The sequence below is a fragment of the Sphaerodactylus townsendi genome, linkage group LG09, assembly GCF_021028975.2.
Source record: "Sphaerodactylus townsendi isolate TG3544 linkage group LG09, MPM_Stown_v2.3, whole genome shotgun sequence".
Lineage (NCBI taxonomy): Eukaryota > Metazoa > Chordata > Lepidosauria > Squamata > Sphaerodactylidae > Sphaerodactylus > Sphaerodactylus townsendi.
In genome coordinates this window covers 23,298,214-23,319,371 of record NC_059433.1, presented here as the reverse complement: position 1 = coordinate 23,319,371, position 21,158 = coordinate 23,298,214, and the positions used below count along the sequence as shown (strand labels likewise).

Sequence of the window (21,158 nt, the reverse complement as noted above, 5' to 3'; positions counted from 1 at the left end):
CCAACCTACCATCCTGTCCTGCCCTTGGGAGAAGAAATCGCTTGCAAGTTATGTGAACCGTGGGAGCATATTTTAATGAAGCCATATAACAGAGTCAGAAGGCTCAGAAATTCTTGGAAATGCCTGCAGAAAGGGACCTTGCAGGGTAGACAGCAATGGAGGTAGGAGATCTGGGTAGACAGTCTTTGGATCAAGTACATGCCCCCCCACTCATTTTCCTCCATGGCAGATGGGTGGGGGCATCAGCATGACTACAGCTAGCTATAGGCTCAGGTTTGCCCTGCTGCTGTTCTCGTTCATGAAATGTCACTGTCACCTCACTGAAATCTAGACACCTGCGAGCTCAGGGTCACAAGTCAAAATTTACATGCAGCAAATCACAGAGAAGGGACCTTGGAAGTACTAAGGAGGATGAAAATATAGAATTATCACAGGGTTTCCACATCTACTGTCATGATTGCAGATGCAAAAATGAAATGAAAGCTAGCCTGAAATTGCCACCCGGAAACACCTGAAACAGCCCCCACGAGCCAAGGACGTTTGTTTTCAACGATGGCTTTCCACCCAAGACCTTCAACCTTCTCTCCAGCACCTTTTTCTCTATCTAGTCACAATGAGGACCGTTGCATGAGCACAGTGAAGTTCTGAGAGATGCAGGTGAGTTGTGAAGCTGAAAACTTGCAAAGTTGGAGGGTTGGGTAAACTAACTTGGGCTTGCCAAACAGACTTGGCAAAATACAAAGTGACCTGTGGAGGTCTAGTAAGTGGAAGCAACCAGGAGCATCCTGGCCCATTCTCGGAGGCGAAGTCAACATTAGCTGGCTCCCACTGGGCTTTCGCCTCAGGGATGCCGGTGGTGGGGAGGACAAACTTACGCCACTCTTTTGGGTAGCGTAACTGTTTTTCCCCTATGAAGGGTTTTATAGAATCAGAGTTGGAAGAGACCCCAAGGGCAGAGGTGGGATCCAGCAGGTTCTCACAGGTTCCCGAGAGTAGGTTACTAATTATTTGTGTGTGCCGAGAGGGGGTTACTAATTGGTGATTTTTGCCTTAGTTACGCTCCTCCTCCGCTCCTCAATAGTAGCGCGCAGAACTTGAAGCAGTCTAGCAGGAGGTAACCCGGTGTGCGTGGCAGCCTGCGCCTGCATGCATTCGTTTCCCGCCCAAGGACCGGCGCAGCGGCTGCGTCCTTGCCACAGCCCCGCCCAGGAATGCCCTGCCCAGCCCCATTGGCGCTACGCCACAGTTTGAATCCCACCACCATGGGAACCTGTTACTAAAAATTTTGGATCCCACCACTGCCCAAGGGCCATCAAGTCCAACCCCCTGCAATGCAGCATCACACATTCAAAGAACTCCCAACATATGTTCATCCAGCCTCTGATTCAAAACCTCCAAAGAAGGAGACTCCACCACTCTCTGAGGCAAGTATTTAGTTTTCTGTTCACACAGTGCAACTGGAAGCCCAGTTGTATCTATCGCTGGCTTCAATGCACTTAGAAGCACTGGAGCTGTTTAGAATGGCACAGCAACCCATTCAGTGTAGGCACATTTAAGAATCTCGAGGAAGCACTGATTTAAAGTGGCAGATTAAGAGCATACTTAACTCTCCTAAAATAAGAAGCCATCAACAAATGCTTAACTTGGCCTGCAATTTGACCTGTGTCAGTGCCTGTTTGGGGGGGGGGGGGGGGAGGGGAGGTACCTGTATCAATCCTTTTTTGTCAAAGGCAAAAAGAAACCCAACACAGGTGGTAGCAGCACCACAAGCGGGGGGGGGGGGGGGAGATGCAGAGCAGAAATTGTATGTGTGCAAGTCAAAAGCCAGGCTTAATCATTTACACGGAAACATCACAGAAGCACAGCGATTAAATTCCTTCTACAGAAATTATTTTCTTAACCTAAGAGACGACTTTTGTTTGCAAAAGAGAAGGAACCAAGCCCACTTCAAGGCAGAGGACGGAGCCCCCCCCCCCCCCGCCCAGCTCTGAAATAAAAGGAACTCCAGCCAGCACTTTAAAGCAAAAGAATTATTCCTTGATGAAAGGATTTCATTGTTCACCGTTGTTAAACGTGCACTGGTTTATGTCCTTGTTAACACCAGCCAGTTTGCCACATTGCTCCCCTTCCTGGACAAAACCCTCCTCTGTCTCCGCAGGCAGGCCTCAGAGAGAGAGAGAGGGCCTGTCAAACAGCTGCACTAATCCCCACAGTTGCTGGGAGAGCGGCCGATGTTGTAGTGGGCGCTCTGATGTCACTGGGAAAGAGCTGCGAGTCTGGCCCACGGGTAGAGAGCAGGACAACAGGCCAGTTATTCATCGCATATAAATATTATGAATCTGTAGCCTCAGGAAAAGCGCCCTCACCATGACTAAACAGTTCTTCCCCCACTAATCGTGCGCTGAGAAAATACTGCAGTGACACGCTCCCTGCTCTAGGAAGCCTGCAGTGGGCAGAACGGAAAGTTAGCCCCGTGGTGGTGAAGGATAGCAAACTCCAACGAGATTACTTTACACCCAGGATTTCCCTATTCAAATCCAATGCTCGGGCGACCTCTGTGTGGAGGATTTGTTCCAGCCGCCTCTTAAACTGGAGCAGGGCGCTGTGAAATGTATCTTCTTCTTCCACCTGTGTGCTGTTCATCATGACATGTGATTCCCAGAGATCTGTCCAGATTGGCTTTACTCCAACCTTTCTGGGAAGATCGGGGTCAAAGTGGATTTCCAAACTTCCTCACCCACACCGGGAACCACGATTCTTTCCTGTCTATTCATGGCCTCCACTCTTCCTCCACCAACAGCAGGCTTTTTGCCTGCTTTAAAAAAAATGGCAGTAGATCAATACACTGACACCACTCTGTGAGATCTATGAGAACACCACTACGGTCTTTTTTTTTAAGCTGGTGAAAAGCTCTCCAGCAGCATGCGGCAGAGGAGGGGAGGGGACACAAGAGGATAGGGGGGAAGAACTGAGGATCTAGCACAGCACGGATGCTCTCTTGCTGCTGCGAATGTCTCTGCATCGGGAAGCAGCCACGGGCTCTCAGCTTCCTTCAGAGTACAGCCTCCCAAGGAAGGACTGGACAGATTAAAAGCAGGGGAGTTGCCATAGCTTGAGAGGGAGGCAGGTTAGCTTATGATAAATGTGGCACCTAATTTAAAAAAAAAAGGAGCAAGAGAAGGTGAAAGGGGAAACAGGACAAAATATAAATCAGGAGAGAGAATCCACATGACAATAAAAGTCAGGCCAAAGTCACAGCTGCATAAAACAGTGAACTCCCTTCAATGTTTTATGCGGCTGTCCCTGGCCTACAGTCAAGTTCAGCACGCCCCCCTCCCCCCCCCCAAGGGACTGGAAATCATTCACGGGTGGCGGGTTGCTCCTTCTGCATAGAGAACACCCAAGAAAGGAGGGATTTGATAGGAGGACCCGCTGCCTGGTTTACTACCAACCTCTTTGAGGGTGTCCAAAGTTTCCCTTGGCAGCACATTTCGCACATCTCTCCTTCTCCAGTCCCAAAAGCCAGCAAGCCATTCAACACCAGCAGACATCCCACACAGTTTCATATAAGGGATGCCCTCTCTGGGCACATACGTATTTCAGACATACTATCCGACTGCTTCAGATTTCTTAATCCTGCATCACTCGCTGGACGGTTCTCACAGCTAACTCCTCTCTCCCCACAGCTCCTAGTTCTGATGCCAACACACTAGATCAGCCAAGACTCATTTTCCATCCCTAGCAAAGCTATGAAAGGAAAGCTGCTCCAAAATAGTATTTTTTTTCTAAAAGTTTTTTTTTTTTTGCACCAGCATTCTGCCCTTTCCCCAGCGTGAGCATCTTTTTCTTGCTCAGTCAGGTAACCATCAGCCTGGCCGAGCAATATCTGTTTCTAAACAGTTCACATCTAAGCCTGCCTGAAGAGTTGTGGGCACCTTGAATGCTTGCTAACTGGTTTACTCATGCTGTGTTTTGCAATCCCCAAATTAGAAAGTACCTCATTAAAGGGAGCATTCCTACAGTAAGGGGTTTTGTTTTGATACTCCCTCCACAGTTCAAGCATGACGACTGCCCACCTTCAAATGTGGACCCTACTAGTGGATGAGGCTCGGTGCAATCATCCAATCATCTCAAGGCATGCAGTTGCTAGGGAACAAACGAATGTGGTGGGCACGTGACCTCGGCCCAGAGACTGGGGTGCATCCAATCATCCACAGGTGCTGCATGGCATGACTTTCTCCCCTGTCCCTTCCACAGGAGTCCACCAAGCACCCTATAATTTTGTTATGGGGTGTGTGTGTGGGTGTGTGTGTGTGTGATTGTGTGTGTGTGTGTGATATCAGACCGTTAGAAACAGCATCAGGACAAGTGGGAGGTCTGTAGTCAGAGATAGAAATTGGGGAAAATTGCTGTCACCTTTGCCAAAGTCTTACCTGTGGAGCTGCATGATTGGACACACACAGCGATTGGAGGGCTTAACCTACCTGAGATGGCTATTGTGATGATAAAAGGAGGGGAGGAAGCAACCTGAGCTACTCTGTGCTCTGTGAAGGAAGGGGGAGATTAAAAAATATGTGGTTTTTTTTTAATCAGTCCTGTGAATTATCATGCCGGTCACCCACCAGAGTCCTGCACTGCTTGCAAGTAACATCAATCTATGGCAGAATGCCACCAGAAAGAAATCAACCATTCAGAATGCAATCATTCCAGAGGGTTATGCTCTTTAGTCTTTTCTGCCAAAAATAAAGAGAAGTCTTATTTATTCATCCATCCATCCAGTTCATGTCAGGCCCTATCCCTGCAGGGCTCAGGGTGGGCCTAATACAACTGGTCTTGTGGTATCTTATAGACTATCAACATTTTATTGTCGAAGGCTTTCACGGCCGGAATCACTGGGGTGCTATGTGGCTACCCGTCTGTATGGCCGTGTCCTAGCAGCATTCTCTCCTGACGTTCCGCCTGCATCTGTGGCTGGTATCTTCAGAGGATCCTCTGAAGATGCCAGCTACAGATGCAGGAGAAACGTCAGGAGAGAATGCTGCTAGAACACGGCCATACAGCCCGGAAACCACACAGAACCCCACTAACAACATTTTTTTCCAGAATACACTTCTATAAACTACAGCCCACTGCCTCAGATGCCTCAAGTAGACCCTTGCTGTGGAGGCAATTCACGTAGCATGTGTAGAAAGAAAAAAACTAGTAGGATCACGGAGCCATGAAATGCATGAAGAAGAGGGGGGAAGAGAGTGCTGTAAACTTTAAACCTAACTAACCAAAAATGTAAAAATTGTGAATGCAGTTTTTCCAGGTTTGAGTGAGGACATGCAGATAGTTCTCTTCAGGCAGAAACATTTTGATACTGAATGGTGCATTTGCTGAGTTCACTGCTTCATGATTTGCTATCCTAACCACCTCCTGTTTAGTAGTTCAACAAAGGAAACGAAGTAACAGAATCTTCCTTTAGAGGAAAAGCAAGATTAAAACCTAATGCCGCAACACCATGCTCTGCAGGAAACCGTGGATTTCTCTGTTTCCCTGGCACTCCTACTAGGCTGCTCCCGAAGCCCCGAAGTGCCTTGAGGCAGCCAATGTTTATAGTTCTCTCAACGGAAACAGCAACGAAGTAACAAGGGTTTCCAGAGAAGAAATCCAGTGTGTAAGACTGCTTGTTTTCCCTACTGGTCGTGGGGAACCTCCCAGCTCACTAATTATATCATCACTTTCATATAAATGCACCAAAATAGCCGGAGTCCTGCTGTCGGGGGCGGGCGACAAAGAAGACCGCAGCCTTAAAATAATCCTGGTAGGAGGGGAACCGGAGTGAAAAGGACAGCGTCCGCGCCTCCTACCCAGAGGATAATGGCTACAGAGGAGATACCAGCCTGACTCTAAGCTAACTAATGCAGCTAATTAGGGCGTGTCTTCCCCAGAGTTGAATGGGATGAGAAACTAAACAGGGAAGAGTTAATTCCACTGTAAGAGCCTAAGTGACACAGCCCACTGACAATTTAACAAAGGCCCCTATTATTCCCCAACCACCCCAGAGGGAGGGACCTCCTGGCCGTAATGATCAAAGATGCATAATTTAAAGGTTTTACATCAAAAGAGAGGGCCAGCCTGTCGAGAAAGAAAGAAAAAAGAGCATCTCTCTCTCACCTAATCGATGGATTAAGCATTTGTTTGTTCTTTGGTGTGTAAACAAAGGAGGTGCCCAAACCCCACAGATTTTGCATTTTAAAAGTGGCTGATTCAGCAAGGTAATGGGAGTGTTTTTAAACTTTGCCCTAGGATTTAAATTGCTAATTTAACAGCCTAGGGACCAACTCTGCCATTTAGAGGCGCTCAGGTACAGATCTACGGCTAATCCAATCAGCTATTTGCCCAGCCTCATCCTCTGTATGTCTCAAGTATAAGAGGTTGGAAGGGGATGCACGGGGGAATATAATGCTGCAAAACGTCACATACTCTACTACAGAAACTAGAGCCCTGCAATTTTTTTAAACCAAATGCCATCATGAAGTATGGTTCTGAGGACAGACAGTGGACATGCTCTGCACAAGAGAATAAATGGACACAAATTTGAAACAGGAAGGTCAGAAACTACTGAGAAGAGCCTTGCCATGTCTTTAGACATTCAGTATTTGGCCTGAAAGTTTCTGTACTTGACTAAAAAATTTCAAAGGGAGACTCCAGCAAGGAGCTGCAAGTATTTAATACTATCAGACTTGATGTATTGTCGAAGGCTTTCATGGACGGACTCAACTGGTTGCTGTGGGCTTTCCGGGTTGTGTGGCCGTGGTCTGGTAGATCTTGTTCCTAACATTTTGCCTGCATCTGTGGCTGGCATCTTCAGAGATACACCTCTGATGATGCCAGCGACAGTTGCAGGAACATTAGGAACAAGATCTACCAGACCACAGCCACACAGCCCGGAAAGCCCTCAACTATTAGACTTGGGTGCAGTAGGGTTTTGGAATGGCTGGCTCACTACAAGGCAGTTGTTCCTCCTTACATGTTTACGTACACAATTCGGATTCCTCCTGGTTTGCCTATTCATCAACAGTTGTAGAATCAGAGTGTCCACTTCATCTTTTTGCCAGGGCTGGCTTTAAGCTATGTTCTGCAATGCAACGTAGCCCACTTTGGCCTGGGAAACTGGCCTTTTTGGTCTCTTTGTGTAGTAGCTCCCTCCCCGCAATCGAGTGCAATTCTGAGTGTAACTCTCCTTGCCAAATCAACTTAATCTGATGAAGTGGGATCTGGCTCTCATGAAAGCTGAAGGAGCACTAAATGTGTTTTTAAGTTCCCACAAGACCCTTTGGTTATTTTGTCTGCAGCAAACAAAGCTAACCTCTGGCATGATCCCAGAAAGGTTAAGGATAGTTGAAGTTAGCAACACGTTCTAGATTTGAGGTCTGAACTACGTACGCAGCAAAGTGAGGTGACTTTTCTCAACTTTAAGGAGTCTAAACGCAGCTTACAATCTCTTTCCCTTCCTCTCCCCACAACAGACACCTTGTGAGGTAGGTGGGGCTGAGAGAGTTCTGAGAGAACTGTGACTGGGCCAAGGTCGCCCAGCAGGCTTCATGTGTGGGAGCGGGGAATCCAGTTCATTGGTCCACCGATTATGTGGAGGAGTGAGGAATCAAACCTGCTTCTCCAGATTAGAGTCCACTGCTCTCAACCACTATACCACGCTGGCTCTCAGAAGTAACTGGAGTACTTCAGATGGCATGTGTGAAGAGGGTGCAGATGTCACATTTCTTGATGCTTTCTAGCATTAAAAAACCAACACATAAAAAAATAGCGGAATAGAGAAGGAGGGTTTTAGCTTGACCCACTTCCTCCTTGACATGCTGCTTCTCTACATGCAGTGCAGCAGCTTTGTCTAAAGAAGCATTTCACAATGAGATTTCTCCCTGTACGTGCATATGCACACCCTGACAATCGGCAGCTCACTCTCCCAGCTCAGAACTCTTCACCACCTGGTTACCAAATTTTTCCGGCAGAGGACGTAACCCAGGCCCGGAAGCATTCAGCTGTCTACATGCTTCTTGGTACTCCACATTAATTTGGGAATCCATGCAGCTTCTAATGTAAACACACAGCCTTTGTATAACCTGCACTGAACGCTCCCCAAACATACGTGAAGAAACGAAGACAATTTATTGTCTGTAAGAAGGGGAAAGGCAGAAAACGAGAAAAAAAATATGACTTTAATAACTCATTATTTCAATGTCTTCATTTTACTTTCGTTTTTTACTTTTTTGCCATCAGGTCGCAGATGACATATGGCGACCCCGTAGGGTTTTTCAAGGCAAGAGACATTCAGAGGTGGTTTGCCACTGCCTGCCTCCGTGCCACGCCCCTGATATTCCTTGGAGGTCTCCCGTCCAGATACATGGCAGGGTCAAGGCTGGGAGTATGTGACTGGCCCAAGGTCACCCAGCAAGTTTCTGTGGCCAAGCAGGGATTTGGACCTGGGTTTTCCAGCTCCTAGTCCAACACCTTAACTATTACACTACGCTAGATCTCCAGTGTGGTATAGTGGTTAAGAGCAAGTGGATTCTAATCTGGAGAACCAGGTTTGATTCCCCACTCCTCCACCTGATTGACAGAGGCTTATCTGGTGAACCAGATGTGTTTCCGCACTCCTACATTCCTGCCAAGTGACCTTGGGCTAATCACAGTTCTTTGGAGCTCTCTCAGCCCCACCTACCTCACAAGGTGTCTGTGGTGGGGAGAGGAAGGGAAAGGAGCTTATAAGCCACCTTGAGTCTCCATACAGGACAGAAAGGGGAGGGATATAAATCCAAACTCCTCTTCTTCATTTCAGAACAGCACAATAAATCTCTCTCTGTAAATGCCTTTCCTTTGCCACATACTCGGTTCCATCAAGTGTCTTAATTAGTCTTACCTCCAGCCACTTTCCAAATTTATTTTATCTCTCCAGCCCTGCATCAATAACTTATTCGATAGGGTGAGAATATGGATGTAGCAATGCACAGCTGCACACCCTCCTTCTGCTACATGGGAGGATATGTGGAGCAGGTTGTTGGCAAAGGTATGCGCTAAAAAGAAACACCACACCGAACATCTGTCTGCACAAAACCTCAAATCGTGTCCCCATTTCAATCTCTTACCTCAGAGAAGTATCTGGGTGTGCCTCCATGTGGGTTTCGAGCCCATACTTGCAAGAAAATTCCTTGAAACACACTGGACAACGGTACACTTCCTCCTCCGCTTTCTTCTCAGCGTCGCCACTTTGTGAGTCCTCCACAACCTGCTGGGTACAGAAGAGAAGACGACTGCACCAGGCTGACACAAAAGCCACGGGTTCAATACACAGAAACGTCATCCCGTAAAGTATTACAAAGAGTCATGACTTTGCTCCAGGCTACTGAAAAGAGGCCCACACCAAAGATCAATTCCAATCAATGAGAATCAGTGACAATGTATATGGTGTGCCTTTCTGCTTAGGGCTGAGCCTGGCTTCATTCCGCAGAAACATTTCCCAGGAGAAACAGAAAATGCTGACATACACCAACACGTGAGATGTTTGCTCTTATTTAAACAAGGTCCTTATTTATTTAGAGAGCCGTGTGGTGTAGTGGTTAAGTGCTTGCACTGCCACTCACAGGGTCAGGAGTTTGAGCCCCCTGTGGGTCAGATATCCTGGCAGCTGGCTCATGGTCAACTCAGCCATCCATCCATTTCTTGGTCGGTAAATGAGTACCTAGCTTATAGCTAGGGGGTAAAGAATAGCCGGGGAAAGCAATGGCACACTACCCCACAAAAATGGATTGCCTATAAAATCACTGCTTGCAGTGGTACCCCAGGGTCGAACACGACTGAAGGGGAAACTTTACTTTTACTTTACCTTATTTAAACGTTCGCCTTTCCATTCCCCCATCCCCGCTGAACCTTTATATTGTCTTCCTTGTCACGCAGAATAATGGCTTAGATCTTAAGAGGAGCAGAAGTCTGAGGGCACAAGGGAACCTCCCCATCCACTCTGCCAACCCTTACTTCTTCCCTAACCTCTGAAATCAAGCTCCTGCAGGTCAGTGGACCCAAAGAAACAGTGTGAAGAGCAAACTGGGCATCTACACAATACTTCAAAAAGTCTTCCTCTCTCCTTGGCATATGAAAAAGCCGTTCTGACAGAGGAGCTGCGGCTGTGCTAACCGAACAGGGCCTTAGGATTTAACCCTAAGAACGTACAAAGGGGACTGTATGTCGTTATAAACAAGCAGATTTCTCCCAAAGGGTATGCAAAAAAGTATTAAAACACTTATATAAAAGAACCACAACTCTTAATCAACAAAAGTATACATATTATAAATAACAACAATAAAACAATGAATAATAAACAGACAGGGAATCCCAAATAATATCAAGTATCTGTAATAAAGTTTTCACTTTGAAAGAGATCCACCAATGGTATCCTTCACTTCTACACCATTCTACACTTCTACACCATTAGCCAGGTCTATGCTGTACCACACACCTGTCCAACAGTACTAATTCAGGTGACAGGGTGGGGGTGGGGGGCAGTGCAGTGCAGTGCAGTGCAGTGCAGTGCAGTGCAGTGCAGTGCAGGGAATCCATGGCAGGATTTTGTCCAATTGGTGGTAGAAAGTGCCATCAGAAAGTCAAGTCACAGCTGACTTATGGCAATCCTGCCGGGTTTCAAAAAGGGCCAGAATGGCTATTCTTTGACGTTTAGCTAATGGCTGGGCTCCCACCACACATTTCTGCTGACAGGACTTTTCCCCTCTCCCTTTGTGCTGCAGCCCAATATGACACCTAAGTCCACCAGACACCAAGGAACAGCATGAGGGGGGAGTTGGAGGTCTGGGGGGTGGGGAGAGGGGAGGAATCCGCAAACATTACCACCATTGGTTAATTTTTTTCATAGGATCCAAACTCATGACTTCTTAGTACATGGCCTAAGTCCGTGGTGGCGAACCTTTGGCACTCCAGATGTTATGGACTACAATTCCCATCAGCCCCTTCCAGCATGGCCAATTGACCATGCTGGCAGGGGCTGATGGGAATTGAAGTCCATAACATCTGGAGTGCCAAAGGTTTGCCACCACTGGCCTAAGTTAAGCAAGCAACACTGTGGAGCGTGTTGTTTTCCCCTCAGCCCAACATCATGCCTGGTTTTTGGAAATCTAACCTGTCATTTTTGATCCCACACTTCCCCTTACCTTTCTCAACCTATTTACATGTCACAACATTACATTATGATATTACGTTTTAATGCAGAATTCTTTAAAATTGTTCCCTCCCCCAGCATAAATGGTGGAAGATGGCAAAGAAGCTCGAGTCAATGAAGAAATATGGGAGAAGAGGCTACAGAGAATGAACTTACTGCTGTTTGTGTGACAAAACTATGAAGAAGATGAAACGGGGGGAGGGAGAAAAGGGGGAAAATGTATTGTTCGAAAAAGTATGAAGAAGAAATTATTATAAACTGTAAAACTCAAATGATACAATAAAAAAATAAAAAATAATAAAAAGGTAGAAGATGGCAGGCAAAGCAGGAAAGAGGTATTTGCAAAATGCTTTGTGGAGAACCTTTTTGGCGGGGCTTTGGTCCTCCCTGTCCGTCTCAGGCTCTTGACTGAGTTTCCGTTTGGCGGACAACCGTCGGCGCTTCAGTGGGGAGGGAGGCGTTGCCGTCGTGGCGCCATTCGGATCCTTCTCGTGGATTTTCATGTGTCTAAAAAGAAAGGTGGTAAAGGAAGGGGCCGGAGGAGAAAGAAGTCAGTCTATTTCCCAATTTCAATGTGATTTTTTAAAAAAATTAAGTTGTATGAAACTGTATGATTGAAAACTGTTTGTTTGTTTGTTTATATTAAGATTTCTATGCCACCCCTCCCGTTCCGGGTTCAGGGAAGCTCACATCATAATAATACAACATAAAATATCTAAAACAATATAAACAGTACAATCAACAGCAATAAATACATCCAATAAATACCTCCAAGGTGGTGATTTCCTAACATTCTACCATTGATGGGAAAGGGAGGAGTGGAAGGGGGAGGCTAGATGGTATCATGGCTGCCTCAACCATAGGCCTGGTGGAACAGCTCTGTTTTACATGCCCTCTGGAACTGTCTAAGGCAGTAGTGGCGAACCTTTGGCACTCTAGATGTTATGGACTACAATTCCCATCAGCCCTTGCCAGCATGGCCAATTGAAGTCCATAACATCTAGAGTGCCAAAGGTTCGCCACCACGGGTCTAAGGTCTTACAGGGCTCTGGTTTCATTGGACAAGATGGGCCCATTCCACCTGACTGGAGCCAGGGCCAAAAAAACTGAATTTCCATTGGGCCAGGGACCCCCAGTAAGTTATTATTTGCAGATCTAAGCACTCTTTGGGGAGTATGCCAAGTAGAATTCCCCTTGCCCCTTCCATACTCAAAACCAACCCCATAAGAGATAACTATTGTTCTTATCTCTTTTGACCTGCTTGGAAATGAATCCTTGAGGAAGTAATTGAGAATATCAAAAGCGCAGAACATTTAACAGGTGTGTAACAGTTATTCACAGAATAACACGATCTGGAGCTCTGATGAGGTTATTTCTTTCCCCCTTCATCCCTCAAGAAATATGCCACCTTAATTCCTTTGTCCTCTGCTCAGAATTTCAGCTCTTATTTGAGAGCGGTAAGCAACAGAAAAACTAAAAAGTCCCATTTGCCAGCCCTCATTTCAGAGAGGTAGGAAATAGAAAAACGAAAAACCACAACATACAATGCAAAAGGACCCATACTTCAGAATGCTGATACTTGACAATGCAGACCTTTCATTTTAATTCACCAGGGACAGATTCAACTATACAGGCATATTAGGTGGCTGATTGGGGCTGTACAATTCAGAGAGATGCTGAAGCCATGCATGGATTAAATTACTTTGCACGGCTTCCTGAGATGCTGTAAGATGTTCACAGGGGATGCTCTTTTACCGGGGATACTGTATTCAAACAATCAACCCAGGGACACTGTGTTCAATCAGTATTTGAATATACCAACGCATCTTAGGCCCCTTCTGCTCATGAAGAATAACGCACTTTCAATCCACTTTCACAATTGTTTGCAAGTGGATTTTGCTATTCTGCACAGTGCATTGAAAGTGGATTGAAAGTGAATTATTCTGCATGTGCGGAAGGGGCCTTAGACCCTTCCTAGGCTCAGTTTCCTACAGCCATCTACTTCCATTCAGGTGTCCCACGAACAACACGCCTGCAATGTATTGTCGAAGGCTTTCACGGCCGGAATCACTGGGGTGCTGTGTGGTTTCCGGGCTGTGTGGCCGTGTTCTAGCAGCATTCTCTCCTGACGTTTCACCTGCATCTGTGGCTGGCATCTTCAGAGGATCTATCTGATCTTCAGAGAGACGCCAGCCACAGATGCAGGCGAAACGTCAGGAGAGAATGCTGCTAGAACACGGCCATACAGCCTGGAAACCACACAGCACCCCAACATGCCTGCAATCCACATGGGAATCCTGAGTCCACAACTGCAGTAATAATCGATTATTCTAACAAAAACCTGACTATGCATGCAAATGGTTAACAGGTGAAGAAGAACTGTAACAACCAGAGGAAATACTTCGATTTGTTTGTGTCGGAATACAACCACTGTTACCAGCACATTACTATTTGATATTACTTTCTAAGCGAGCAGAAGTTCAGTAAAATAAGGTGGGGAGGGGGGGACGATCTAGCACACTGAACTGGCTTATTTGCTTGACAAGGTCAGCAAGTCTCTCTCCTCTCCCGTAAGGGTGGGGCGAAAGATTAATTGACTCGCAATACCAGAGATTCTAGAACAAAAAGGGGGACTGTTCTTTTGCTCTGCCACTTTGCAGTACTGACACGGGAATGGAGGACAACTGCAAAGCGCCGCGGCTCTTTCCTTCCATCTCTGCAAATAATTGGAAGGCTGAACACAAAACACACCGAGCCGCATGCACAAAACCAACAGAGACACAGCAACAGACATGCCAAAAATGATGCCCTGCCTAGATTGCGCTGGCTTTGTGTCTTATCTACAGTAACCAACATGAATAAAACAAACAGTCTTCCCCTCTACCCTGCAATATGAAATTCCGAAGGAAGTTTAAGAATGTGCAAATTAAATTACTTGTTTGGAACATTTTCGCCACCTCTCTAGGAAAACCGCTGACGGCAGCTTGCAAAATAAAACATAACAAAAAACACAACATGCAATTGATTGATTAAAAGGGAGAATTAAAAAACCAGACAGAGAGGAAAACCCATAGCATTAAGCAGCTTAAAATAAAATTTTATAAACCACTTTCAGACTAAACCAGCCATTAAAACCAACCCTTACTTAAAGACCAGCAGAAAAAGAACTTTTTTTTGTCCTGTACTCGAAAGAGTAGTGAATGTGCCAGGAAAGACTCAGAGGGAAGGGTTTTCCACAGCTGAGGTGCCACCACAAAAAGGCCCTGTCTCTAGTCAACATCTGCTTTGCCTGTGAAGGCAGGGGTTAGAAACAATCAATTGAAAATGCTGGGGGGAAGAATTAGGACTAATAAAAGGAAACACTTCTGCACGCAACGTGTGATTGGTGTTTGGAATATGCTGCCACAGGAGGTGGTGATGGCCACTAACCTGGATAGCTTTAAAAAGGGCTTGGACAGATTTATGGAGGAGAAGTCGATCTATGGCTACCAATCTTGATCCTCCTTGAACTGAGATTGCAAATGCCTTAGCAGACCAGGTGCTCAGGAGCAGCAGCAGCAGCAGCAGCAGGCCATTGCTTTCACATCCTGCATGTGAGCTCCCAAAGGCACCTGGTGGGCCACTGCGAGTAGCAGAATGCTGGACTAGATGGACTCTGGTCTGATCCAGCAGGCTAGTTTTTATGTTCTTATGTAATCAACCACTCCTGACAGATGGCCTCTGTTCAAAAACCTCAAAGGAGACTCCACCACACTCCAAGGCAGTGTATTCCACTGTCCAATAGTCCTTACCACCAGGAAGTCCTTCCTAATGCTTAGGTGAAATCTCTTTTCCTGTACCTTTAATCTATTGTCCTAGTCTCTGGAGCAGCAGAAAACAAACTTGCTCCATCTTCAACATGACACACCTTCAAATATTTAAACATGGCTATCATGTCACTCCTCAATTTTCTCTTCTCCTAACGAAACATACCCAGCTAAAATACCTAAGTCTCTCCTCGTAGGGTATAGATTCTGCACCTTTTACCATTTTGGTCAACCTCCTCTAGACCCATTCCACCTTGCCAATAACCTTCTTGAATTGCAGGCCACAATATTCCAGGTGAGGTCAGACCAATGCAGAATAGAGAGATACTATTCTGTCCCTCTATCTAGACACTACACGCTTATCGATGCAGCCCAGAATTCCATTGACTGGCTTTCTGGACTGCCACATCACACTGCTGACTCATGTTTGGTTTGTGGTCTACGAAGACTCCCAGAGAAAGAAGAGTTTGGATTTATACCCCACCTTTCTGTCCTGTAAGAAGACTCAAGGTGGCCTACAAACTCCTTTCCCTTTCTCGCTCCACAACGGACACCTTGAGATGTAAGTGGGGCTGAGAGAGTTCTGAAGAACTGTGCCTAGCCCAAGGTAACCCAGCAAGAATGTAGGAGTGTGGTAACACATCTGGTTCACCAGATAAACCTCTGCCATTCAGGTGGAGGAGTAGGGAATCAAAACCGGTTCTCCAGATTAGAATCCGCCTGCTCTTAACCACTACACCACCTGCTCTTAACCACTACACCAGTGGTGGCGAACCTTTGGCACTCCAGATGTTATGGACTACAATTCCCATCAGCCCCTGCCAACATGGTCAATTGGCCATGCTGGTAGGGGCTGATGGGAATCTACACTACACCATCTTTCACACGTGCTGTTGTCAAGCCAGATGTCACCCATCCTATATCTGAATGTTTCATTTTTTCTGCCAGACAGCCCCATCCACAAGCAAGGCACCCAGCAGTGGCTGCACCCAGCCACCCCACCCCCACCCCCACCCCCACCCAAGAGGTTTCCCAGCAGTGTGGGGAGGCTTGAAGTGTATCAGATGTATCACATTCAGTATAAAGGATGTACCCTGAAACACAATGAAGTTCAATGGCGTATCTAAAGGAGACCACAAGGGGCAAATGACCCGGGAGCCATTCACTTGGGTCACATGGTGGGGTGCATTGGGGGGGGGGTCATTCTCACCCCTGAAACAGAGGTGTTTGGATGGCAGTAGGAGAAGCGACGTCCTTTGCAAAATGGGCAGTCTTCTCCCAGGCAAAAAAGGAGCAGCAGTGGCGTAGGAGGTTAAGAGTTCGTGTATCTAATCTGGAGGAACCGGGTTTGATTCCCAGCTCGGCTGCCTGAGCTGTGGAGGCTTATCTGGGGAATTCAGATTAGCCTGTACACTCCCACACACGCCAGGTGGGTGACCATGGGCTAGTCACAGCTTCTCGGAGCTCTCTCAGCCCCACCCACCTCACAGGGTGTTTGTTGTGAGGGGGGAAGGGCAAGGAGATTGTAAGCCCCTTTGAGTCTCCTGCAGGAGAGAAAGGAGGGATATAAATCCAAACTCTTCTTCTTCTTCTTCTTCTGTGCTGTGCGGTGGTGGTGGGGGATTTGTCCCAGGGGCAGCACATTGGGGGTGCAGCACCCGGGGCACGTTATGTATCATTGCTTGAACTGCTCATCAATACAATCTATGGTTAAGTAATGTACTCCATAAAAATCCATTTACTTTTCACAAGGAAGTACAAGAAATGACAAGACAATGGCGATGGGGAAGTCCAAATTTGAATATGCTTCTCTTGACTGTGCTGGGAGCTGCTTGAATTCTACTTTGACATGTGGCTGAACAAACTCCTTCCCCCCCACCCACCAACACACACAACTTGCCCAACCTGTTCGAGTTTGGCATGCAAGAATGAGCAAATATCAGAATGTACCTTTCTTGTCAGCTCCCTTTTAAGCAAGACCAAGAAACTGTCACCGTTTTTAAAAGAGAGAAGTGAAGACAAAGAAACACTTAAGCATATGGGGTGGAAAGTGAACTGCCAGTCACCCCATCCTTGGTGTCTTGCAACTTGCTGGAAAACTCTCATCCAATTCTGCCAGCTATTGGCTTTCAGTGTTTAAAAGAAGAGGGGGAAGAGAGGGATGTTTGGTGAATTCTGTGTGTCGCGCTACACAAGGAAGTGTAAGCATTTAACCCCAGCCGATGCAAAAAAAGCCAAATATTGTCCACAGTAGTGGACAAAGAATGGCATGCCCATAAATGCGACTTGTATGTCTCTCATTCCTTGTTACACTGCGCATACCAACACAACAAGGCTGATCTTTCAGTTATTTGCATATTCGTTTCTTTTAAGGTGCACACCTATTCCTAAGCAAGTAAGGACAACGTTGTGGTTGCACGTATTTATCGCACGCATACTGTGCAGATTAAGGAGCCAACGTTTGCTGTTATTGCCTGTCAGATGCACTTCCAATGGCAAACCCAGCATACGCTGCAGTAACAATGTATGAAAATAGTCTCTGAGGTCTCCTAGGGAAACACGTGAATTTTTAAATATGTTTTACATAATGCGCATGCACAGAGATCTATGTTCCTACTAGGTGGTAGCAGGAGTGGAGCTGGATCCAGCCAGCCTTTTCATTATTTTCACTCACTTCTTCTCCTTACTAGAGATCCTGACCCATATCTGTGTGCACCAGTCCGTTGATCCCCAGTAACCCTATTTCTAATAGTTAAAGGAAACCCCATCTTCCTTTTACACCAACAGAATGTGGGTGGACCTGGGACGCCGATCAAAAAGAAATATCCACCAATGTTCTTAGCATCTCTTTGAAAGCACCACTCAAGTGTCTGCCTCTTGCTAAGAGACAGGATCAGTAGCTTCTACTAACAAGTCAGCTTTGAAATGTACATGAATCCGGCCGCTGAGCCCGCCCTTCTTTTGTTGCCCGCGCACTGGCTAATTATCTGACCATCTGCCTACCCCCTCCCGCCCAGGGTTTGTCCACTGGGGTTTGATCCCAGACGCCTTTTATTATCATTCATTTTTTGTAGGTTACTGCTGCTATAGTTTTAATAGTTTTAAGGTTTTGTATTGTTTTAATTGGGGCTATTCGATTTGTTTTATTGTCTTGTTATTTGCTGTTGTACACCGCCCTGAGCCCTTCAGGGGTAGGGCGGTTTATCGAACAAACGAACCAACGAACGAACGAACAAACGAACAAATAAATAAATAAAAATCACAAAGGATTCAGCCTTTGGACAGGAGCTTTAGAAGGTACTTGACCCTTTCCATTATTTTACAGAAGACAACTAGAATGACTTTTTACATGTATTTTGAGCTTCCAAGAGAAATAACTTAGTCTAGAAGCCTTATCTGAGTCACCCTGAGCACTACAAACCAACATTCTTAGGATTCTTCCTGAGAAGAGCTTGAGAGAAATACCAAGTGCCTCAGGGCTATTCACATGCCCCATGCTTAGTTTAATGTGTTGATTAATTGCTCTGTCAATGCAATCACCAAAACCAGGGTACTGCTACACTGTTAATGGTCTTTCCCATTTGACTTTAAATCTCTGGAACACCACACTAGTGCAGAGGTGTATGTGGAGGGGGAATGGCGCCTGGGGACAACACCTACTCTGGGCGTGTGTCCCCCATGCTCATGGGCGGGGCTTGGGGACACCTTGGATGGGCACCGCAGCAGCAGCAGGCCAGCAGCGCCCCCGAGCCCCGCAGACCTGGGGAGGGAAAGAGGTGGCTTGGATGGGCACCGTGGCAGCAGGCCGACTCCATCTTTAGGCACCTCCCCTACGCCAACCACCCTAACCCCCTCCCTCCCTTGCATGCCACTCTTCCCCTTCCCCTTCCCCTCCCCCTCCCTCCACTAGGGTGGGTGGGCCACGTCCAGATGCCGGGACCCCTCCCCTTCCCTCCCTTGCATGCCACCCCTCACTCCCTCCCCTTCCCTTGTATGCCACCCCTCCTCCCCCTCCCCCTGCTAGGGTGGGGGGGCAGGTCCAGATGCCGGGCCCCCTCCCCTTCCCTCCCTTGCATGCCACCCCTTACTCCCCTCCCCTCCCTCTACTAGGGTGGGTGGGCCAGGTCCAGATGCCAGGCCCCCTCCCTCCCTTCCCACTCCCTCCACTAGGGTGAGCGGGGCAGGTCCAGATGCTGGGTCCCCTCCCCTTGCATGCCACTCCTCCCTCCCCCTTCCCTCCCTTGCATGCCACCATTCACTCACTCATTCCCCTCCCTCCCCTTCCCTTGCATGCCACCCCTCCCTCTCCTTCTGCTAGGGTGAGTGGGCCATGTCCAGATGCCGGGCCCCCTCCCTCCCTTTGCATGCTACCCCTCCCCCTCCCTCCCCTCCCTCTGCTAGGCTTCCAAGCCAGGTTGGTGCAGGGGAGGAGGGAAGTGGGGCCGATTTTGAACACACACACACCCAGCCGTTGCGCCCGGGGTCGACACACACACACACCCCGTCCCCAAGGGCAATACGCCACTGCAAGAGTGACAATAATGACTCCTGAATGTTTCTCAGATTGAACCGGATGTAATGAGCAGATGGAGTGATCCACCAAGAATCTGTGCTGCTCCAGACATTGTGAGGTCATTTGGGTGTTGACGTATCACTTGTTGAAAAGAGTGTGACCGGACCAGAAGGTTGGCCAGATAAGGATGTTTGTGGATCCCACGTCCTCGAAGGAGGGCCAGTAGGTTGACCAACAGCTTCCAAACCCTTGAGGAGCCACACAGAGGCCAACTGGCATGGCTTTGTACTGAATGTGATAGCTGTCCTCCCAAAAAAACCTCAGGAGCCAAAGATGGCTTGGCAAAATTGGCAAAATGCAGGTACTCTTCCGTGAACTCAATAGAAGTTAGAAACTCCTTTGGTTGCAGGGAATCAGCAATAGAACAGAGAGTCTCCATGCTAAGGTAGGGCAGCTTTATGAACTGATGCAAGGACATCAAGACCCAGATTGCACGCCAGTCCCCATTCCTCTTAGGAACTGTGAAAAATCGCACTGATGGTTCTGGACCTTTCTTCTGGATTCCACACAAAAGGGGACTATACAAAAAGGTCACTCACGCTTGCAATGAGGAAAAAATAACAGGAATTGATAGGGAGGAAAAACCAAAGGAACAGCACAAGAACAAAAGGAAGAAAATACGAAGATAAAAGTGAAAGGAAAAGATCTATTTTTCTCTGTAGTGCAGACAACTAGATATTGCTCTCCCCTGAAGCAGGAAAATAACTGGAGTGTTCTGGGTAATTACCACAGGTTACAAGACACACAAAGATCTTGTTCCTGCCTCCCTGGTGAATGGTGAGAATTACCTAGAAAGATGTCCTCCAGCTCCGAGGGAGAATTTTAGTTATAGGAAACTTGATAAGACACAGCTTTGCAACTTAAGCCCTTATCATAAAAGAGATGTGCAACTTGATGCTCAAGGCCCAATTCACAGAAGAACCGTATGGTACAACAACCATATGGTACAACAGCCATCCCTCTGATGACGCATAACTTCCTTTGGTTTTCTCCTTTCAATTAATACATGAGATTCCTCCAAAACACAGTTTAAGTTGTACAATCCAAGGAGTGCTGAACTACATGACTGCATTACAGGCAAGTCAGGCCTGAAGCAAGATTCTACGCCAGCATCTCTGACTAAGCCACACAGTTCTGTTCTTCATGATCTAGCCGATCTCAACTTGCCCCACCCCGCCATCTTTCAGCTCATCCATGCTGGGTGAACTTGGCCCAGTCACACAATCTCAGCCCTGACCCTGGCTAGTATTTATATGGGAGACTGACAATGGCAAATCCCCTCCCAACTTCTTGCGCCTTGAAAACCCTACAGGGTCACCAGAAGTCAGTTGTGACTTGACGGCACAAAAACAGAAGCAAAAATGAAGCCCTCCGTTTGTGATCCTTCAGGAACATTTCCCTCAACTCCAGAACTTCTGGATCACATTAAGGATGTACCAACAGTGGGGTGCTGTGTGGTTTCCAGGCTGTATGGCCGTGTTCTAGCAGCATTCTCTCCTGACGTTTCGCCTGCATCTTTGACTGGCATCATCAGAGGATCGGAGCCTTCAAC

The 21,158-nt window shown here is 47.1% G+C and overlaps 1 protein-coding gene across 1 annotated transcript in view; it reads right to left on the bottom strand.

Moving 5' to 3' along the window:
* Positions 1–21,158, bottom strand: part of RREB1 (ras responsive element binding protein 1) — a 165,067-nt gene that overhangs the window by 33,323 nt on the left and 110,586 nt on the right. Inside the window, 2 exon segments of the mRNA XM_048507893.1 lie at positions 9,147–9,286; positions 11,590–11,734. Of these exon segments, the coding sequence (XP_048363850.1) occupies positions 9,147–9,286; positions 11,590–11,734 (285 nt within the window).